Here is a 23476-nt window from a genome sequence, read left to right on the forward strand (position 1 = left end):
AACAGATTTACTGCATTGGCAATACGCTGGCGGAGAGGCACTCCTTCTGACGGGGACGCGCGTCCCCTGCACTCGGTGGCGGGCGGTGGAATCCCTGTCCATCTCCTATTAAAGGGGAAGAGCAGGGCTGTGGTGGTACGGGAGGTGGTGGAGAGCTCCGTCCGAATGGGGCACGCGTGCCCCCTTTCCGACAGATAGTGGGGGCTGGAGGTTGGCGATTCTATTTCCAGCTGAATGAGACGCACGCCATCTCTATGTAGACAAAAGTGATTGGTGAGTTTTAAAGCAGATTGCCCAGGTCAGCCCCTTACAAAAAATTTGATAACCAGATAGACTGTCCAGTTTAGAGTCCAGATCTTAACCCAACTGAGCACTTCTGGGACGAAGTGGAGCATAGGGTGTATTTTAGGCTTACTCAACCTTTTTCAGTGTCACAGTTGGTCATTGAACTTAAGGTGGAATTGCAAAACATACCACCTGCTGTAGTCTAGAAATTTGTGGACAGATTGCCAAGAAGGGTGTGTCCAGTAATCACTGCACATGGTGGACCTACAAAGTATTGATGCAATTTTGTTGAACTATTTGCTGTCAGTGTCCAATTACTTTTGTCTGCTGTCACAGGGAGGTTGATATGAGAAATATGAAACCGAACAATCTCAGCTTAAGGGGGATATCCAATCCTCCGCCGCTATTTCCTCCGTCGGAAATAGCGGCGGAAGCCTATGCAGTACTGTTTTCCCTGACAACATTGAACAGGCTTCTCGGCAAAACACGCACAAGTTTAGAAGCAGTCAGGCTTGTTTTGCCGAGAGCAGGCGGGAATTGTCGCAGCTTGATGATTTCCGGCCGCTTCTCGCGGCAATGCCCCCTTCTCGACGCTCGGCGGAAGGGACATTGAATCACACCTGCAAAATAAAAGGCAAGCTGACCAAGAACGGGACAGGGTCAGGGCTGTCGGGCCAGCCCGACAGTCGTGACCCAACATTGAATACCCCCCTTAGAGCAGCAGGACTGATTAGATTTCTGTTTTTGCATCTATTTATTCCACCTCTAAGATTTGTGGCAATTGCGCCTTTTTAATGAATGGTCATGGTCGGAATTCAATTGTTTAGGAACGCTTTGTATTTGGGCGTATCAACATGGGAGGTATTGAGATTTGGCATCTTATCACTAACCTGTCTGCTATGCCTCTCACTTGCCTGCTCCTCCTTTCAGCTTATTTTCCTCTCTGCTGTCCAGTCTGTCTCCTCAGTCCACTGCCCTGTTTTCCCAGGGTTTTCCTGGGTTGTTCCTTTTTACACTGAAAAGGGAAACCCGGGAAGTAATGGGGACTGCGACAGGCAGGCACGGCGGGGGGTTCAACAATGGGTTGGCTGAGCATGGGGGGGGCTGTTCAACAAAGTGTTGGTGGGCACTGGTGGGGCGGCAGGCTGGTCAGCGACAGGCGGGTGAGCACCAGCAGGGTGTGGGCTGTCAGCGATGGGCAGACAGTGGGAGGCACCTGTACAATGGCAGCCTCCACTGCCTGGGTCAATAAACCCAGGTAAGAGCTGTTTCTGCGGCTCGTTACCCGGGTTTAACGCACTAAATTCCCTGCTTAGTTCCTGAGTAAGAATCCACACAAGCACTGATGACACAGCTACGGATGCTGCAGGAAAGATCCTGCAGCTCCAGGTCCCTGTGCCAGTCTCCTCTTTGCCAACAGTAATAGAGGCTGTCCACACTCAAGCACTAATGACAGAGCCGCGGACGCTGCACAGAAGTCTCCGCAGCTCAAGATCCAAGTTCCTGTATCTACTGTGCCCACGGAGCTGACTGGCACAGTACTTCATCCAAACACTCTGGCTGCACAGCAATATAGTACCCACAGCTCCGATGCCCATGCCTGTGTCCTCTCCTCTGACCCTAAAAAATTTAATATATGCTTAAAAAAAATGGAACATAGGTTAACCAGATATCTGCACCATACAGTGGCATTCTCAGCGAGTATAATAAATACAGGTAGGAATGGCCATCAACCATAGATGATTCAAAATCATTGATGGTTTATGACCAATGTAGAATAGTTTTGCCATCAATGGGGGACAACCAGATGGTTTCCCTACATTGATTGCAAAGCATAACCAAACAGGTTTTTTGTTTATTTCTTAATCAAAGGGCTGGGACACGGAGCATAGCTCCACCCCCAACTGCCTCCAGGTTCTGATTGGTCCACAGGCCAGTCAGTCAAATAAAAAGGATGGCCATCGATGGTCATACATCACATAGTATGGTACCATTGATGGTAATTTGCACTATCGCTATTGATGGTTATAGCGTGATGGCCATCCCTAAATACAGGCAGAAAAGGCACCCCTAATACCCCTTATGACCGATATACAGGTTAATTAATTAATACAATAAGTTAGTATTAACCACTTGAGTGGTATGCCTGGAAATTTTCCAGGCTCAGCTGTGCTGTCTAGCGTATCTAGCGTATGTGATCCTTCCACAATACAGAGTGTATAGAGGTTGGGCTAACTCCATGGTATTAGACACCATGGCCATTCTCAAGCACCCATAGAATATCATAGAAAGGAATACTTACAGTATAGAACCCTATCAGAGGTGTATACCTCCCATAAATAAACAAACAACTACTCCCAACAGTCCCGATTACCGTGGTAATGTCCTGGTTTTCGGGGACATTCCCGCATCCCTCCCGTGGCTGGCAGTGTCCCGCGGTGAGGGGGGGGGCTGTTGGGAGTCCCCCTGTCGGCTGCTGAGCAGCGGGGAATAAATGCTGTGCGCATGCGCACAGCATCTATTCACACAGCCAGGGGGCTGGGGGCATGGCTAGAGGCTCACAGAGCCTCTGGGTCATGCCCCCATAGCATCAAAACAGGGGCGTGGCCTCGCAGGAGAATCGGCGCGCATCCGTCTGTCCCTCCTCCGTCCCTTTGTAAGTTGGGAGGTATGGAGCTGCTTTTGCATTTTAAAAACAGGAATATCTGCTGAGGTACCTCTACATACATCTGGTGGTTCTTAAGATTTCTGGGTACCCGACAAATATTTGTTGCTAAATATGCCCCTATGTACCTTAATCCATAGTTGAAATGATCTACCAACATAAACTTTTCAGTAGTATATGTGTGGTACAATACATGTTTAAAATGTTAATGAGGGAGTTTTATTTGAACACACACACTGAGAAGAAATGAATTCTGTGCTTACCAAATTTGTTTGTAATCTCATTTCTGCATCCTGACAGGAGTTTCTGTGGGATTTTTTAAATCACCAAGAGGGTCCACGAGTGAGAGACCACCTTAGCCATGGTGAAATACAGTTGAATGAATTTCCCAAACAAATTGCCAATGCGCTTTTGGCATTTTCGGTTGTACTCCTATACAAGCAACTTGAAGAAGTGCACTTTGACAAAGTAAGAAATTGTTATTATTATTTCGATTTTACTTTGTTAACTTCCTTTAACATTAAACATTTTCAGCTTGATGCAGAGGTGTTCCAAAATATATATATATATATATATATATATATATATATATAGGTTTGGGAGAGACCGAACTCGCACTGTATCGTGGCAACAGTGGGGTGCCCAACAAAGGGAATGTGTACCCACAAATATATCTGTGTTCCCCAGTCGGCAGAATGGGGATGTGGGGCACTCGCCAAAACACAGCTTGATGAAAGGTGTGTTTATTTGTCACATAAAGTCAATGAATGTCCAAAAGTTGTTATCAGATGGTAAAAAATTGAAGATAATTTATTTTAGTCCAATCACATGCTCCAACGTTTCGGTCCAATCAATAGGACCTTTTTCAAGGAGCCTAAAACAACAGTACATAAAGAAGTATTGGAAAACATTGCCAAATAGAATAGCAAAACAGAATGTACAAAAATCAATTACTCACTTATTGTGAAGCAAAAACCAGCATCAGGCATATAAACGGGAGTAGGAACCTCTTCCAAGAGGGGACAGCCTGTGTCTGGGATCACCCAGGGCCGGCTTTATATAGCAGACTGTGTGGGTCACGTGTCACCACGTTTGGCGCCGTTTGTGACGGCGTCAGCGTGGTTTTCCCGCCACTCGCGGCCGGACCGGAAGTCAGGGACCGGAAGTGACGAGCTGGCACGCAGTTTGGAACGCAGAGGCCGCTAACACAGCGGTATGCGTTCCATACAGTCTGCAAGGGAGTACAGGGGCACAGAGGGTCAAAAACAAGCGCAATCGCGCTAATCTGGTATATAAGGAAACGGGGACTAAGTTAAATATAAAGCCGGACCTGGGCTATACATATGCTCAAAATGGTGGCAATATAAGCCAATGTAACATAATGATAATCGTCATATGAGCTAGAATAAACAGTGACACAACGCAATCACAGAATTGCTGAGCATAGTAAGGGACTGGAATACGCTGCCAGACCAAAGGGACCAAGTGTATAAGCACACAATATGGATGTATATGTATTTCTAATGTGCAAAAAAATTCGCATATACGTGTGCATTACTGCATGAGACTATTTTAAGAAAAATATTAATCAAATCAAGAGAAAAATATATAGAGAAAAATATATAAAAAGAATTATTTAGAGTATATATTTATATTTATTTCTATTTTTAATTTTTAATTTTTAATTTTTATTTTTTATACATTATATTAATATTTTTATAAGAAAATTATATATATGTGTAAAAAACATATATATACACGAAAAAATAAGTAAAAATAAAATAAAAATAAAAATAAAAATAAAAAATAAAAAATAAAAAATGAATGATGAAAGATGAAAGTCAAACCCGTTAGGGCTCCATAAGGAAATCGAAATAATGGAAAAAATGATATCAATCGTGTGACAACAATACAGATGATCCCTAGGGTCAAAAGAATGAGCAGAGCAAAAAAATTTGCATACATCAGATGACATTATCCAGAACGGTTAACACAAGAAATAAATGAATCAAGAAACAGCGCTTTAGCGCAGGAAAATGTTCATAGGATTATTTTCATTAAGCCCACGAGGGGCAAGAGTCCCCAGTTGATAAATCCATCTGCACTCCAATTTTTTCAAGAGGAGTGTACGATCACCCCCTCTCACAGGTGGGGGGACCCAATCTATTAGACGGCATCTCAAGGTGGCCAATTGATGGCCTGCAGCAAGAAAGTGGCGTGGGATGGGCAGGTCAGCTTTACCTGTTTGTGTAGCTGATCGGATAGAGTTCCTATGATTAGCCATCCTTTCCCTAAATTTTCGGGTTGTCATCCCGACATAGGCGAGGCCACAGGGGCAGTGCAACAAATATATAACAAAATCCATTAGACAATGTAACCTGTGACGGATACGGATAGCTTTTCCAGAGTGTGGATGTGGAAATGATGTTCCGGGGATGAGACTGTTACATGTTGTACATCCGGAGCATTTAAAGCAACCCGGTCTTACAGAGTGGAGCCATGTGGTGTTCCTATCCGTATCTGGGCTGATGGTGGGCCGCATTAAAAGTTGCTTTAAGTTAGGACCTTTCTTGTATGCCATCATTGGGCCATCGAATTGATGTAATTTGAGTGCGGGATCTGTGGCCACGATTTGCCAATTCTTCTTGAGGTGTCGCTGGGTCTGGAATGATGTATGATTGTACTTGTTCACATAGATGAATCTGGGAATCTTGCTCTCTTCGATACTGGGACCTATGTTGTTGTTCATTTTAACCCGTGCTTTACTCAGACAACGGTCAAGAGTAGCTATTGGATAGCCTCTTTGTAGGAATCTCTCGGTCATCTCGGAAATCTGAGACTCAAGTGTCAAACTATCTGTGTTGTTTCTAATAACCCTCATATATTGTGATATTGGTAAATGCTCTTTAAGAGCTGGAGGGTGTTGACTAGTTGTTAACAACAATGTGTTGCGATCTGTCTCTTTCCTATACAGGCTTGTCTGTATCGTATTGTTCTTTATAGTGATGTTAATGTCGAGAAAGTTGATCGTTTCAGTCGAGATAGCATGGGTAAAGCGAATCGGGCACTGTAGTTGATTCAAAGCCACTGTCATCTCCAGGAATGCTTCCAATGTTCCTGACCATAGAAGGAAGATGTCGTCTATGAATCTCTTGTAAAAAATGATATCATGCTGGTATTTAGATAGTATATTTTCTTGCTCGTAATCATACATAAAGAGTCCGGCATACGATGGGGCCAAGTTGGACCCCATCGCAGTGCCGGACGTCTGAACGTAATATTTACGCTGGTACATGAAGTGGTTACACGTAAGTATGAGACGTGCCAACTTGGCCCCATCGTATGCCGGACTCTTTATGTATGATTACGAGCAAGAAAATATACTATCTAAATACCAGCATGATATCATTTTTTACAAGAGATTCATAGACGACATCTTCCTTCTATGGTCAGGAACATTGGAAGCATTCCTGGAGATGACAGTGGCTTTGAATCAACTACAGTGCCCGATTCGCTTTACCCATGCTATCTCGACTGAAACGATCAACTTTCTCGACATTAACATCACTATAAAGAACAATACGATACAGACAAGCCTGTATAGGAAAGAGACAGATCGCAACACATTGTTGTTAACAACTAGTCAACACCCTCCAGCTCTTAAAGAGCATTTACCAATATCACAATATATGAGGGTTATTAGAAACAACACAGATAGTTTGACACTTGAGTCTCAGATTTCCGAGATGACCGAGAGATTCCTACAAAGAGGCTATCCAATAGCTACTCTTGACCGTTGTCTGAGTAAAGCACGGGTTAAAATGAACAACAACATAGGTCCCAGTATCGAAGAGAGCAAGATTCCCAGATTCATCTATGTGAACAAGTACAATCATACATCATTCCAGACCCAGCGACACCTCAAGAAGAATTGGCAAATCGTGGCCACAGATCCCGCACTCAAATTACATCAATTCGATGGCCCAATGATGGCATACAAGAAAGGTCCTAACTTAAAGCAACTTTTAATGCGGCCCACCATCAGCCCAGATACGGATAGGAACACCACATGGCTCCACTCTGTAAGACCGGGTTGCTTTAAATGCTCCGGATGTACAACATGTAACAGTCTCATCCCCGGAACATCATTTCCACATCCACACTCTGGAAAAGCTATCCGTATCCGTCACAGGTTACATTGTCTAATGGATTTTGTTATATATTTGTTGCACTGCCCCTGTGGCCTCGCCTATGTCGGGATGACAACCCGAAAATTTAGGGAAAGGATGGCTAATCATAGGAACTCTATCCGATCAGCTACACAAACAGGTAAAGCTGACCTGCCCATCCCACGCCACTTTCTTGCTGCAGGCCATCAATTGGCCACCTTGAGATGCCGTCTAATAGATTGGGTCCCCCCACCTGTGAGAGGGGGTGATCGTACACTCCTCTTGAAAAAATTGGAGTGCAGATGGATTTATCAACTGGGGACTCTTGCCCCTCGTGGGCTTAATGAAAATAATCCTATGAACATTTTCCTGCGCTAAAGCGCTGTTTCTTGATTCATTTATTTCTTGTGTTAACCGTTCTGGATAATGTCATCTGATGTATGCAAATTTTTTTGCTCTGCTCATTCTTTTGACCCTAGGGATCATCTGTATTGTTGTCACACGATTGATATCATTTTTTCCATTATTTCGATTTCCTTATGGAGCCCTAACGGGTTTGACTTTCATCTTTCATCATTCATTTTTTATTTTTTATTTTTATTTTTATTTTTATTTTTATTTTATTTTTACTTATTTTTTCGTGTATATATATGTTTTTTACACATATATATAATTTTCTTATAAAAATATTAATATAATGTATAAAAAATAAAAATTAAAAATTAAAAATTAAAAATAGAAATAAATATAAATATATACTCTAAATAATTCTTTTTATATATTTTTCTCTATATATTTTTCTCTTGATTTGATTAATATTTTTCTTAAAATAGTCTCATGCAGTAATGCACACGTATATGCGAATTTTTTTGCACATTAGAAATACATATACATCCATATTGTGTGCTTATACACTTGGTCCCTTTGGTCTGGCAGCGTATTCCAGTCCCTTACTATGCTCAGCAATTCTGTGATTGCGTTGTGTCACTGTTTATTCTAGCTCATATGACGATTATCATTATGTTACATTGGCTTATATTGCCACCATTTTGAGCATATGTATAGCCCAGGTCCGGCTTTATATTTAACTTAGTCCCCGTTTCCTTATATACCAGATTAGCGCGATTGCGCTTGTTTTTGACCCTCTGTGCCCCTGTACTCCCTTGCAGACTGTATGGAACGCATACCGCTGTGTTAGCGGCCTCTGCGTTCCAAACTGCGTGCCAGCTCGTCACTTCCGGTCCCTGACTTCCGGTCCGGCCGCGAGTGGCGGGAAAACCACGCTGACGCCGTCACAAACGGCGCCAAACGTGGTGACACGTGACCCACACAGTCTGCTATATAAAGCCGGCCCTGGGTGATCCCAGACACAGGCTGTCCCCTCTTGGAAGAGGTTCCTACTCCCGTTTATATGCCTGATGCTGGTTTTTGCTTCACAATAAGTGAGTAATTGATTTTTGTACATTCTGTTTTGCTATTCTATTTGGCAATGTTTTCCAATACTTCTTTATGTACTGTTGTTTTAGGCTCCTTGAAAAAGGTCCTATTGATTGGACCGAAACGTTGGAGCATGTGATTGGACTAAAATAAATTATCTTCAATTTTTTACCATCTGATAACAACTTTTGGACATTCATTGACTTTATGTGACAAATAAACACACCTTTCATCAAGCTGTGTTTTGGCGAGTGCCCCACATCCCCATTCTGCCGACTGGGGAACACAGATATATATATATATATATATATATATATAGTGTACGGAGTCAGCCCGGCACTCTCATCAAATGCAAGCAACTGCCGCTGGTGCCTTCCTGAAGGGATCTGTAGCTAACAACTCGAACAGAGGTGGCACTCGGCGGGCTTTGCAAAGAAATACTTTTTATTCACAGCAAACTGTGTATCTCCAACGTTTCGGAGCAAACGTGCTCCTTTTTCAAGGTGTACAAAAAATAAACAGTAAACTCATACCTTAAATACCTCACCCGAGTGTGTCTGGAAGTCTCGTCCCCGGGGCCGGAGTCAGCGTCTGACGTCATTTCCGGCAAGCGCGGCGTACATTCGCGCTTCCGTGTGTCTTGTTGCTAAGAGATCCAAGCGGTTAGGCTGGTGTATATCGTTGCCTAGGTTACCGCTGTCAGAGATGGCGCCGGTCCCGTGAACGGGAAAAACTGTGTAAACAAAGTGGGAAAGCACGTAAAAATACATGAAGTGACTGATAAAGGTATACATAAAGACGACTGCCCGACTGGGCAGATAATTAAAGTGCATGTGCCAGTGAAATAATAAGCATATAAAAAGTTAAAAGAACTGCCGAACATCAATCCCGCTTTAAGAAACTCTGCTGCTTGTAAGCTGGCTGAAGTCCAAGTCTCATAGAGACTGATCGTCCCATGTGTCCACCCTACATGGGGCCCCTGCCACGGGTCCCATGATTGGCCAATGCGGGGGATGCTGTGAGGAAAGGTTCACTTCTACAATTATATTATATTAGTCCCCCTTCACGCGGAGCTGTCTCTAGGTCGATACTGTCCATAGCAGATACATGTAGCCGAAGCGAAGTGGAGCCGGGATGGAGTGACAGTTCTGAGGGGGTTGCAAGAGGGATTGAGTACAAGGGGCTCTAGAAGGTGTGGAATCACAAATTGAGCCTGCAGCTGCTAGCCCCATTGAGGTGGTATGGAAGATCCTTTATAATGATCCAGAACTATAGCTATTAGAGGAATACATTCAGGGATTGTCTCTCATTCAGGCCTCTAGGTTTGCCCGAATTCAGCATAAAGATCCATCTGGCTTCGCACCGTAATAGTGCCCCTTCTCTGTCCCCACCTCTGTTTGAGGCTGGGACATGATCTATTATGATGCACTTGAAGTCCTTCAGCTTGTGGTTGGCTTCCAAGAAATGCCGTGCTACTGGCTGCTCCGATACTTTAGATGACAGGGCATTTTTAATGGCGGAACGGTGTAACGCCATTCTCTCTCGTACCGTCCTCACCGTTTTGCCCACGTACTGGAGCTGGCATGGGCATGTGATCAAATAGACCACGAAGGACGAGCGGCAATGCAAGATATGTCTGATGGTAAATGTCCTGCTGCCGTCTGCATTTGAGAAGGTGCTCCCTGTAGTCATATGGTCACAAGTCGTGCATTTTACACAACGGTAGCAGCCAGGCTGCCGGGACAGAAAGTTCTTTGGGACCTCTATTTTATTAAAATTGGAAATATCTGAATGGACCAAATGGTCCTTGAGGTTTTTCCCTCTGCTATAGCAGACCATGGGGCGGGTTCTCTTGAAGCAAGGGAGATCTTTGTCCGTGGATATTATGGGCCACAGTGCCCTTGTGGCCCGTGGGATCACTGGACTGCTGGTGTTGTACCTAGAGACCCAGGGGATTATGTGGGTCTTTTCTTTGGTTTTAGATGAAAGTAATTCGTTCCTCGGAATGCATAAAACCTCTTGCTTTTAATCCTCTAAGTCCTTGGGGTTGTACCCCCTGGCAACAAACTTCGCCACCATCCGATCCAGTTCTACCGGGAGCTTGGCTGGTTCGCTGGTGATTCTAGCTACCCTTATCATCTGGGATCGCGGCAAGCCCTTCATTAGGGACCTTGGGTGGTGGCTGTTTGCCCTCAGCAGAGTGTTTTTATCAGTCGGTTTGCTAAAGATGTTAGTAACCAGACGATCCTCGCTTATGGTGACCTCTACGTCCAGGTAGTTGACCTTGTGCACAGAGTGTTGATGAGTTATCCTAATCGGGGAGTCTCTGGTGTTAATCTTTTCAAACAGTGCCACCAAGGCCTCCTCTCCACCCGTCCAGAGCAGGAAGAGGTCATCGATGTAACGGGTGTACAGGAGGACCTTGGCTGCTGTGTCAGCATCATCAAAGAACATGGCCCTCTCTTCGTGGAACATAAAGATGTTCGCGAAGGAGGGTGACACGTTGCTCCCCATGGAACAGCCGTTCAGTTGCTGGTAGAAGCCGTTGTCAAATAGGAAGTAATTCCTCTTCAGAGTGAGGGACAGCAATAGTATGAACAAATCGATGTTTAACCCGTCATAATTTTCTTTGACAAGAAAGTCCCGTGTCACTTCCAGTCCCCTATCCTGGGGGATACTGGTGTAGAGACTACAGATGTCAATGACACACAGGATCGTGCCTCTGGGTACTGTCTCTATCTCGCTGAGTTTCAGCAGAAAGCTGGTGGTATCTTTGATAAAGCCCTCCTGCTTGAGGATCAGGGGCTGCAGGATAGAGTCCAGAAACTGGGAGACTGGTTGATAAATGCCATCTTGGGCCGAAATTATCGGTCTACCCGGTGGTGTTGTCAAATTTTTATGTATTTTGGGTACCGTGAAGAACAACGGTACCCTCGGGTGTTGCTGTGTGAGTGCCTTCCTGAGTTGTTCAGAGATGTTCCCTTCATTGACCGCTGCTTCTAGGATCCCATCCAGCTCAAGTTTATACGCTGCTGTCGGATTGTTATCAAGTTTCACATATGTGCTGGTGTCCCCCAACTGTTGTAGGATCTCAGTTCTATAGTAATCGAGGTCCAGGACCACGATGCCCCCGCCCTTGTCGGCGGGGCGTATGACTATGTCCTGGTACCCGCTTAATTTCTTGAGGGCTGACCACTCCGTTTTGGTGAGGTTATAATGTTTTGAAGTTGCTGCTTTGGTATATTTATCGACTGATTCGTCCACCAGTCGAGTAAAAGACTTGATGGATGCGTTTTGAGATGGGGGGTCAAATTGTGATGCTGATCGTTTATTGATAAAGCTCTGGTGTTCAACGGGGGGTCGGAGATCGGGTTTGTTTTGGAAAAATTCACCCAGGCGTAGTTTCCTGGAGAAGCGGTGGAGTTCAATTTTCCAGTTGAGTTCGTTAAAATCTGTTGTGGGAATGAAAGAAAGTCCTTTTTCAAGCACACCGGTTTCAGAGTCGGTGAGGTAGCGCTGGGATAGGTTGTACACTAGGGATCCTGAGGGGGGTTCCTTTTTGTGAACCCTCTGGTTCTGGCCTCCCCGACGGGTGGCCGACCTGCGTTTTTTGCTTTTCTGGAGCGGGAGTTGGACCCTAAAGGGATGTCATTAACTATGGCTGCTCCCTCGGAATCCATATGTGCTGGATCCGTGTCGCTGTTGGAAGATGCCTGGGGCCCAGTGCGGGCTTCTCTGCGCCTCCGCCATCCCTGTCCTGATCTGGCTTGCGGTGGACGGGATCTTTCACCTCCCCCATTCAACCAACGGTACACCTGATTGCGCTCGTAATCTTCCTTCACTGTCTGCAGCTTATTGCGCTTAAACTTGATAAGATCGTTGCGATAACTATCGCATTGTTGTTTGAGCCTCGCCATCCAGTCTTGTGAATTGTCTGCAGAGAGGGTACCTAGATGTTCCGCCTCATACTGCGTGATGTTCTCTCTGGTTTTGGTGAGCTCTTTGCCTGACTCCTCTATGACAAGTACTAGCAGATCTAAACTGCATTTATTCAGGATACTTGTCCACTTCCTGCAGAAGTCCTGACTGTGACGTCCTATGGTAGGTACGTTCCTTACCCTGAAGCCCCTGGGTATTAGGCGCTCCCGATAATATTCAGATAAGGAGACCCCATGCAGGAGGAAGTCAGTCTCCCTGCGCTTAAGTCTGTAGAGGTGCTTGTAAATATCCTCTGAACTCAAATGTCCATCCATCAGTGAGAAATTCTCATTGAACAGGACTTTCTCCACTTCTTCATCAGTATATCCGAACACACTGCCCCTCGTCAATTGCATGGAGCTGCATCCTGGTTGATCCTCAGACCCCGCTTGGCTTGGTGGGATTCTAAAGGTATCCATAGTTGGATATGGTGCAGGCAAACGGATTGTTTCGGAGTCCGGTGCTGTGCAGTGAATGGTGGTGCGTTCCCGTGAGAAAGTGTAAGCACTGCCTTGAAGGTATAGAAGGTAGCTCAACGCTGGTGAAGGTGCCCTGGCTCAGGTGGGTCCGGTTAGAGTCCCAAGTATGCAGTGTACGGAGTCAGCCCGGCACTCTCATCAAATGCAAGCAACTGCCGCTGGTGCCTTCCTGAAGGGATCTGTAGCTAACAACTCGAACAGAGGTGCTTTCCCACTTTGTTTACACAGTTTTTCCCGTTCACGGGACCGGCGCCATCTCTGACAGCGGTAACCTAGGCAACGATATACACCAGCCTAACCGCTTGGATCTCTTAGCAACAAGACACACGGAAGCGCGAATGTACGCCGCGCTTGCCGGAAATGACGTCAGACGCTGACTCCGGCCCCGGGGACGAGACTTCCAGACACACTCGGGTGAGGTATTTAAGGTATGAGTTTACTGTTTATTTTTTGTACACCTTGAAAAAGGAGCACGTTTGCTCCGAAACGTTGGAGATACACAGTTTGCTGTGAATAAAAAGTATTTCTTTGCAAAGCCCGCCGAGTGCCACCTCTGTTCGAGTTGTTAGCTATATATATATATATATATATATATATATATAAAAATCCAAATCTGCCGGCACTCACAACATCATGTTCAGCAAGCCCCGGTGCCCAAGGTAAAGCAATACATAAGGTCCAAATAATAGCACTCAGGAGGCAGTTTAGTAGAAAAAGAAAAGTGGTGTATTCAATGCCAAGCTTTCGGGGTGTAACCCCCTTCGTCAGGACAGGATTGTGTCCTGACGAAGGGGGTTACACCCCGAAAGCTTGGCATTGAATACACCACTTTTCTTTTTCTACTAAACTGCCTCCTGAGTGCTATTATTTGGACCTTATATATATATATATATATATATATATATATACTTTCTTTATGTCGGCACTCCACTGACCAACTGCCCCGGTGCCATAGCCAAAAGATCAATACAAAAGTCCAGAGAAGAAGGCACTCGGAGACTGTGTTAAATGAATAAAGTTACATCTGTATTCAGGTTGAGTACTTTCGGGAGCTCAGTCCCGTCTTCAGAACCCAGTGACTGTAGAGGGTTCTGAAGACGGGACTGAGCTCCCGAAAGTACTCAACCTGAATACAGATGTAACTACCCGTCTATGATATATATATATATATATATATATATATATATATATATATATATATATATATATATATATATATATATATAGTATCCCCTTGCCACAAATGTATTTATAATCTTACTTACAGTATCTCAGCTTCTGATTGTTTTGGGTTACATGATATTCTGGCAGCCCTTAGCATCTGCGATTTTGGCAATCCTCTCTTGAGGAGATGATGACCTTATTATTATGGAACACCCAACCTCACGCTGAGCATGGAGTCCTCCCTGACCTGCACAAGTTTAGGGGACAACTGTACCTACAGTATTTAGGTTAAGATCTTTACATTGTACCTCTTATTGTACTTTATACTTTGTCTACACACCTTGAAAAAAGAGCCAGTGACCTCTGAAACATCTGTAAAGCATTGGAATGCCGCTGTGTACTTTATTTGGGTACTTTTATCTTTAAAACAATTAAAAGTTAAATTCTTCCAGAATACATATTGGTCTATTGTATACTTCACACTGTAAAAAAATATATCTCCCACTGTCATCTATTTCTTGCCTCATACATTGGAAGGGTGTATTCTTGTGCACCAAGATCGATAGACCTCGTGAATCACGTGTAAAGCAAGAGTGGTACATTTGCCCGATCCATGCCCTCTTCAGGGCCATGACTTTATCTTGCGTTAAATGTGTTTCGCTGAGGCATGTTATATGGGCCCCATATTTTTTAACCTGGTTCATTACAGTGGCTCTTTTAATTCTATCGTTTAAACCACGGGTGTTGCAATAAATTACTTTAACCATATTCTATTGTGATATTGTACCAGTGTGTCCACACATGTGAAAAAAAACAGAAACTTATCAAAAACCTATATACCTTTCTTCTAGCAGAAGCATTTCCTAACTTACACAACCCTTCATTTTCCATTAACCCCCCCCCCACCCTATATGCCACCCCCTTGATAGCATATTTAGTACCAACTCCCCTCCCATCCCCCCACATGCATATCCTCCTCATTTACTCATGGTTACAGCGCTGGTTTTTCAGTCCAGCGGTGTCCCCCACACCCCACTAGGGGCAATTACCCAAAATCTAGTAATCACCTTGATGACCAGCTCTCTGGTGTGCTGCCTTACTACATCATTATATTATTTAACCTCTAAATGCCTTGGTGCCAAGAAGTAAGAAAAAAAAAAAACAGGCGGTAACCCCACCCCACATTCCAATCCACCTCACAGTGTTTCTGTTCGCTCCCCACCATCATATCCAGTGTCCCTTAAATTGACTCTGTATTGGTTTCTAAATTAACACATGCTGCCAACCCCCACTATTTTCTGCGACCGTCCAGTCATTTGGATACTTCTTAGGGAGATACAAAGAACTTGGTTTCCCCGTCTGCGATGATCCTCATCTTGGCGGGGTAAATCATACTGTACTGTATGTCATGCTCCCTTAGTCTTTTCTTGATATTCCCATATTTCATTCTTTCTCTTTGCACCTCTCTTGCGTAATCAGGAATCATCATTATGTTTGATCCATTCACCTCCAACTGGCTCTTGCCTCTGGCCATGCGCAATATGCAGTCTCTGTCCCTAAAAATCAGGATTTTTGCAATAATTGTCCTTGCTGTATGTATTCTGGCAGTATATATCCCCCCGCCATTCCAATATGTAGTGTTATTAAAGGCAGTTGATTTCATAGCAAAATCCCACGGGGCTGAATTGATATGCATAGGGGATTTTAATAATGTCATGAACCCCCAGTTGGACCGGTGGTCAAGGAAAACAGGAGAAGGAAGAGGGGGAAATAAGGGATTGGACAAATTTGTTGCAAATATTGGGTGGAAGGACGTGTGGAGGGAGAAACACCCTGATATACAAACATACTCATGCTATTCACAGTCCTATGAGGCGCTTTCTCGTATTGATATTGCTTTCACAGATGACAAAACTCTATTAAGGGTGGAAAAAATTGAGTATCTCCCACGAGGGATCTCGGATCATGCACCCATTATGGTACAGCTCAAGCAGAATGCTGAGAGAGGCTGTAATCTCTGGAAATGCCACCCAGCTTGGCTGGGACAAATGGAGGAAGGCTTGCAATTAGTACAAGAATGGCATGAGTATTTTGTAAATAATGCGGGTACATCAACCAAGGGTATTGTATGGGATGCCGGAAAAGCGAGTATAAGAGGGTCGCTGATAAAGAAAATAGCACATATAAAAAATAGTTCTAGGAAAAAAAATATGGCATTGGAAAGGAAAAGTAAAGAATTGGAAGGGATATACTGGCAAACAAAATCGGTCACCGCCAAGGGTATGTGGATGCTGGCCAACAAAGAATGGGTAAATGAACTCAGGGAAGGTGCGGTGAGACAGGACATGTTTAAATCCCATGGCAGATTCCTGAATAGTGACCAACCAGGTAGCTATATGGCACATCTGATAAGAAATGACATCCCCTCCAAAAATATATTGAGGTTGGAAAATGGTCATGGGATAGTAGTGGAAACTGCCCAGGAGGTTGCACAGGTATTTACCCAGTACTACGAAATGTTGTACACATCCACATTACAGAAGAGTACGGAGGAGATAGGGAGTTACTTGGCAGGGGTGGTTATGCCAAGTATTAATGGAGAAGACCGGGAGGGATTAGAACAAACAATAAGTATAGAGGAGGTTAAGTACGCCATTAAGGCACTGCCAGGTGGTAAGGCGCCAGGTAATGACGGGATACCACCCGAACTATATAAAAAACATATAGAAGTATTTGCTCCCTGGTTAACAGAACTATATAATGTATGTTTAAAGGAGGAGAGACTACCTGAATCAATGAATGAGGCTGTTATAATCGTGATACCGAAGGAGGGAAAGAACCCAACTCAACCAGAATCCTATAGACCCATTTCTCTAATTAATATAGATGCCAAAATATTAGCCAAAATAATAGCTAGGAGAATTGATGGGGTGGCAAATCAAATTATCCACCCAGATCAAACTGGGTTTAGGAAAGGGAAAAGTACAGCTATAAATATTAGGCGATTCTATACGAACATTCAGATCAAGAGGGGACAGGAAAATGGAGAGGCGTTAGTCACATTGGATGCGGAAAAAGCGTATGACAGTGTTGAGTGGGACTACCTTTGGGCTGTACTAAGCAAAATTGGGTTTGGCCCCAAGATAGTAAAATGGATAAAATTATTGTATCAGGCTCCAAGGGCGAGAGTCCAGGTGAATGGATTCACTACAGAATCCTTTGGATTAACCAGAGGTACGAGGCAGGGGTGCCCATTATCCCCCATTCTGTTTAATCTGGTAATGGAACCCCTGGCCTGCATACTAAGAGGTGTCCAGGGATTAAGTGGGTTTGAGCAGCAAGGCCAAAGAAAATAAATTATATCCATGTATGCAGACGATATGATGATATATTTAGATAACTATGCGAAGGCGCTACCCCTGGTGTTAAAATTAATCAAGACACATGGGGAATACTCAGGGTTGAAAATCAATTGGGGAAAATCAAATATCATACCAGCGAAAGGTAAATGCCCTGAGAATATAGACAACATGGTCCTAAAATGGACCGACACAACTCGTTATCTTGGAATAACAGTGTCAAATGCGCCGAAGGATTTCATAGGGTTAAACATCATACCTGCAATAAAAACGTATCAGGAAAAGGTTAAAACTTGGAGTAAACTCCCCATCACAGTGACAGGTAGGATAAACCTTATAAAAATGACAGTACTACCCAAATTATTGTATATATTCTTACAATCCCCTGGGTATATACCAGGAAAGATATTTAAGCAGCTGGACAGTATCACAACCTCCTTTTATATGGGGGAAAAAAAGAGCAAGGATAAATCTGGACACGCTTACCAGAACAAAACAGAAAGGCGGGTTGGGACCACCCCACTTCAGACTATATTATGTGGCAGCACAATTAAGCCAGTTGCAGACATGGGTGACAGGGGATGCTGAGGAGGGTGTTAAGAGACTAATCATACAGTCATGTGGCAATCTTAACCCGGAGCAAATACTTCTGGCAAGTAATAAAATCAAGGTTAGGAACCCTCTGCTAAAACAAGCAACCAGGATATGGATATACGCTAATAAAATAATGAAGAATGATAGCCTAGACCCAGAAATCCCTGTATGGGTAGGAGTAGGTGGAGAGAAAGAAGCACAAATAGAAACAGCAAATGGAATTAAGGAACAATGGGAGAGTGTGGGGATCCAAACTATAGGCCAGGTGTATCAAGACGGAATATTCAAGACCTATAATCAGCTGGAGCGGGAATATAAGATCCCAAAGGGATACTTATTTCGGTATCTACAGCTCAGGAGTGGACTGAGCAAGGTGCTGGGGGCAAATACATTAGACATCCAAGACTCCCCTGTAAAAAAGATACTAAAACAAGGACATAAGGTCAGGGTCGCAAGGATATACAAAACCTTGCTCACAGAACTAGATACCCCTCCGATTGAGAAGATTAGGAAAAAATATGAGGCCGACATTGGGGATATATCCAACCAAGAATTGCATCACACACCCGAGTGACGAAATCGGTTAAATTCCAACAAATCCAATATTATATTATTCATAGAGTCTATATCACCCCAGAAAGGTTAAGACAGATGGACGGGAGCAAAAATGATATGTGTCCAAAATGTGGGCAAGTGAAAGGTACATTCTATCATTTGTTATGGCAATGTCAAAATGTGCAACAATTCTGGAAGGTGGTAGAGAGCATAATGGTGGAAATTGGGATAAATAGGGAATGCATAAATGATAAAATCTGTATATTGGGCATACACCCCGGGAGGAGTGGTATAGGGCCTAATAATATCAGTCTGGTAGAAAAACTGGTTACAATAGCGAAAGTACTAATAGCAAGAGGATGGATGGCACATAAAAGCCTGCAGCAAATAGAATGGGTAAACCTGGTTAATACAACGGTGGCTCACGAGAAACACTTTTATATAAGACAGATGAAAAATATAGATAAGCACATTAAGGTATGGGAGAAATGGATGAACTCCAAATATTATAAACCATAATCGCACATAATAATCACAGACACGGCTGACATGGCAGCACATACGACACTGGATGTAGAAATATAATAAAATTGTAAACCATATGCAAATATATAAGACACAAAAACACACATAGAGAAAACAAAATCAATAAGCAAGAACCAGGCGGGCAACCGCTCACAGAAGGGTTAGGAAGCATGGTAAATAAACAAAACACACACACACCAAAAAATTGTGGATAGAGCAAATATGGGGGGGAGGGGGGGGGGATGTACAGCTTTAGATAGTAGGAGCTAAATAGCAGAGGATGTAATTTATGTAATTTTGATTGGTTGTAAAATGAATGGCGGTAGCTACCATTCTAGACCCAGTGTAAACAGGTTGACTCTGTTTTTTAAATGTGACGACCTGAGAAAAGATGTATGTCTGTTTTTTTTTTTTTTTTTACTTGTATGTTTGTTATACATGTGAAAAATTGAATAAAAAAAACTGAATTTAAAAAAAAAAAGTTAAATTCTTACTATTTATATTCGTTGGTAGGTTAATGTCTCCAACAAGAGAGTACTTTACTCTGTCCTCTAATCATTTATCATACAAACTACTCTGAAAAGAGTTGTATGTTGAACTCTTCATCAGCTCCTCTGTTGCAAATTCCCACGCTGTCTGACATGAAAAAGTGGAAGAGGGTGGTAATCACATTCTAAAGATCATTCTTAGAAGTAAACGTAGCATTACTTAATGATATGAAACCTATAACCTAAATATATTTTATATTTCTGTGAAATTCAACAACAGCTCTGATCTAAACTAGTATTAGAAACCAGATAGTCCAGCAGTATACATTAGCTTAGATTCTATTTGTTAATTGTATGCAATCCGGTATAAGGCTGTTTTCTTTGGAATCTAAATGCTTCAGTGACAAATACAGGAGGTTATTGTGGTTGATACGATCTCATGCGAATTCGGACACAAGGCGGAATTTAGCGCATTTGAAAGTTTGATAATCCTTGCACGCTCGAACCCTTGTGCACAGAAATACGCTTGCGAACGAGACCCAAAATGAAGTCGTGATGTGGGTGTTTCTCTGGATGCAAGAGGGCAACAATGGGAAAACTGGGGGTATACAAGGGGAGTTGACCACAAGTGCTGGGTGGTGGCTTCACAACATTTGCATGTACACTAGCAGTGCTCGGACTGAAAATCATTTCTCCTTCATCCTCCGGGGACACTGAAGTACTACGCTGGGGATAGTGTGGTGTTATGGAGGAGTTGGCACTTTAAGAACTTGAAGTGTGGTGTGGCTCCTCCCCCTCTATCCCCCCCTCAGACTCCAGTCTTAGTTTAGTGCCCGGAGGAGTAGGATCCCTGGGCAAGAGGCTCCCGCAGGGGTCTCTAGTTGTCTATTTGTTATTTTTATATGGAAGTGTGCAGGCAGCCTGAGTGTTAGACTGGCTGCCTGCAGTGTGTACAAGCTCTCTGGGAGGTCAGAGCGGCGCTGCATGCGGTGCACGCTGCTGATCTCAGCCGCCTGCATACTAGGTGTGGGGGAGCAGCCACAGCCGCTCGCGGCTTGTGTTACTGCTCCGTTGGCTAAGTCACCCGCCGGAGAGATCAGGACAGGGGCGCTGTGCGCCGGGTGACTGCTGGACCAGAGTCGCGCGCTGGTCCAGCTGAGGGGCAGACTGTGTCTCAGCGCCGCTGTCCTCAGCGCGCGCTGGGACGGAGGAAGGAGGAGGCGTGTCATGGGCGTCTCCTCCAGCTTAAAGATCCTCAGCGCGGCAAACGCTGCCTCTCTGCCCACGCTGCCTTCCTCTGTTTGCTGTGTCTCATCGGATCTCTCTGCTTCAGGACAGCAAAGCGCTTCACCCAGACTGGACAGGCTGTGTCACTGCGCTGGGTGAGTGAAGGGGTTCTCCTTTTAGGAGTCCCCGCTTGGAGTGTTCAGGTGGGCCTAATTCGGGGAAGGTGAGCTCCTCTCCCCCTATTGTATTTCCTCCTTTTACCTGCTGGTTTACACTGCTATCTGTGTGAGTGTTAGCGTGTGCTGAGTGGAAGTGTTTGGACTGTTTTGCATTATGGCAGCAAAAGCTTCTAGCTCTAAGGCTTCTCAGAAGCTGTTCACTTGCACTCAGTGTAACCAGCAATTTACACAGCATGTGAAAGGTGTGTCACTGTGTAAGGATTGCTATAAAGGAGGGGCTGTTCAACAGCCAGCTGCTCTCTTTAATGCTGATGGGGTTACAAGTGTGTTAGCTACCTTAGCTTCTGAGCTGGCAGCGTCTCGTAGGGACAGGGAGATTTTGCACTCTCATCTGTCTACTATGTCTTCTGCTGAGCCTTCATGGGCCAGAGATTTAATTAGGTCAGTGGATTCGTTGGTACAATCCACCGTTAGGCCTCCACAGGCCAGTGTTCCCCCTCCATCTAAAAAAAGGGGTGCCCCTTTGCTTTTAAGGATTGACACTTCAGATGAGGAAGAGGTTAATCCTTTGGAGGAGGGGGAGTGTCAGGTGCTGGATGATACCTTTGCTCCTGTGGATGAGGAGCAAGGTGTTCAGGATGAGGCTCAAGGCTTAGAGGCCTTGATTCAGGCTATTAAGGTGACCCTTAATGTTGCTGAGCAAGATTCACCTGCTCCGGTTTCTATTTTTGGCCGTCCAGTTAAGGCTGCGGTAACTTTTCCTGAGTCCATAGAGTTGGAGAAGCCTCTGTTGGACATTTGGAAGGCACCGGAGAAAAAGTTTCAGTTGTCCAGGCGCTTTAAGGCGTCTTACCCCTTTGCTCCTGAAGCCAGGGCGAAATGGGAGAACCCGCCGTTAGCGGACGCTTCTGTTTCTAAGCTTTCAAAGAAAGCTGCTCTTCCCATTCCGGGAGCGGTGGCCCTGAAGGAGGCTCCAGATAGGCGTTTGGAGGCGGGGCTTAAGCATATCTTTTCAACGGCAGGTGTCTCTTTGCGTCCTATTTTTGTTATCTCCTGGGTCAGTAGGGCCATGGAGAAATGGGCAGAGGATTTGTCCAAGGGCTTGGAGGAGCAGAGGCCTCCTGAGGAGTTAGCTCAGTTGGCTGATCAAATGCGGGAATCCGCGGCGTACATAGGAGAGGCTGCCAGGGATTCGGCTGCGCTGGTGGCGAGGATTTCGGCTCTGTCAATTACAGCCAGACGGTCCTTGTGGCTTAAGTCCTGGCAGGCGGAGGCGGACATTAAGAAAGCAGTGGAGGCTCTTCCCTTTACGGGGGATGTTCTCTTTGGGCCAGAGCTGGATAGGTTAATAGCTCAGGCGACAGGGGGGAAATCTACCTTCCTCCCTTCCTCGGCACCTCCTCCTAAAAAGCCTTACCAAGGACCGGCTTTTCGCTCCTTTCGAGGTGCGCCAAAATTTAGAGGTAAATCTAGAGGTTCCTTTACCTCGTCCCGTGGTAGAGGTAGAGGCTTTGGCGGCGCCACCTCCTCCGCAAACCCTGGCTCCCGTCGTGCAGACGCCAAGCAGCCAGAGAAACCCGCGGCATGACGCCCTTCCCTCCTACCTGGGGGATCCCAGAGTAGGAGCGCGGCTTCTGGATTTCCGGCAGGCCTGGGAAAAGTCCTGCAAGGACAAGTGGGTTCTCTCAGTGGTGTCTCGGGGATACAAACTAGAATTTGCCGGTTCTCCTCCTCAACAGTTTTTCACGATGGGTCTTCCGCATGGGGAAAAAGATTCTCAGTTGCTGCTTCAAGCAGTTCAGCGGCTGCTATCAGCCGGGGTGGTAATGCCCGTCCCGACCGATCAACGCAAGGAAGGGTTTTATTCCCCTCTTTTCCTGGTTCCAAAACCAGACGGGTCGGTAAGGCCGATCTTAAATTTAAAGAAGTTGAACGAGTACATTATGTACCACAGGTTCAAAATGGAGTCGCTACGCTCGGTAGTGGCAGGTCTGGAACCGGGGGAATATTTGGCATCCTTGGACATCAAGGATGCCTATCTGCATGTTCCCATTTACGACTTGCACCAGAGGTTCCTTCGATTCGCAATCAAAGACCAGCACTTTCAATTTCGGGCACTGCCCTTTGGCCTGTCATCGGCGCCTCGCCTGTTCACCAAAGTAATGGCGGTCATGGTTGCTTTTCTCCACACACTAGGAGTCAAGATTGTTCCGTACCTGGACGATCTATTGATCAAAGCAGGTTCCAAAAGTCAGCTGGAACAGGCGCTTCACGTGACTTGTCAAACTTTGATTCAGCATGGCTGGATTCTAAATTATGGGAAATCCCAGATGGTTCCTTCCCAAAGGATTTTATTTCTTGGATTGATTCTG

The 23476-nt window shown here is 44.7% G+C and overlaps 1 protein-coding gene across 2 annotated transcripts in view; it reads left to right on the top strand.

Annotated features, from left to right (window-relative positions):
• Positions 1-23476, top strand: part of ERMARD (ER membrane associated RNA degradation) — a 118612-nt gene that overhangs the window by 54728 nt on the left and 40408 nt on the right. For both annotated transcript variants that reach the window (XM_083176362.1, XM_083176363.1), the window contains one exon: positions 3251-3418. In XM_083176362.1, the coding sequence (XP_083032488.1) occupies positions 3251-3418 (168 nt within the window). The remainder of the gene's footprint in view (positions 1-3250; positions 3419-23476) is intronic.

The sequence above is a fragment of the Crinia signifera genome, chromosome 3 (genome assembly GCF_055691185.1).
Source record: "Crinia signifera chromosome 3, ASM5569118v1, whole genome shotgun sequence".
Classification (NCBI taxonomy): domain Eukaryota; kingdom Metazoa; phylum Chordata; class Amphibia; order Anura; family Myobatrachidae; genus Crinia; species Crinia signifera.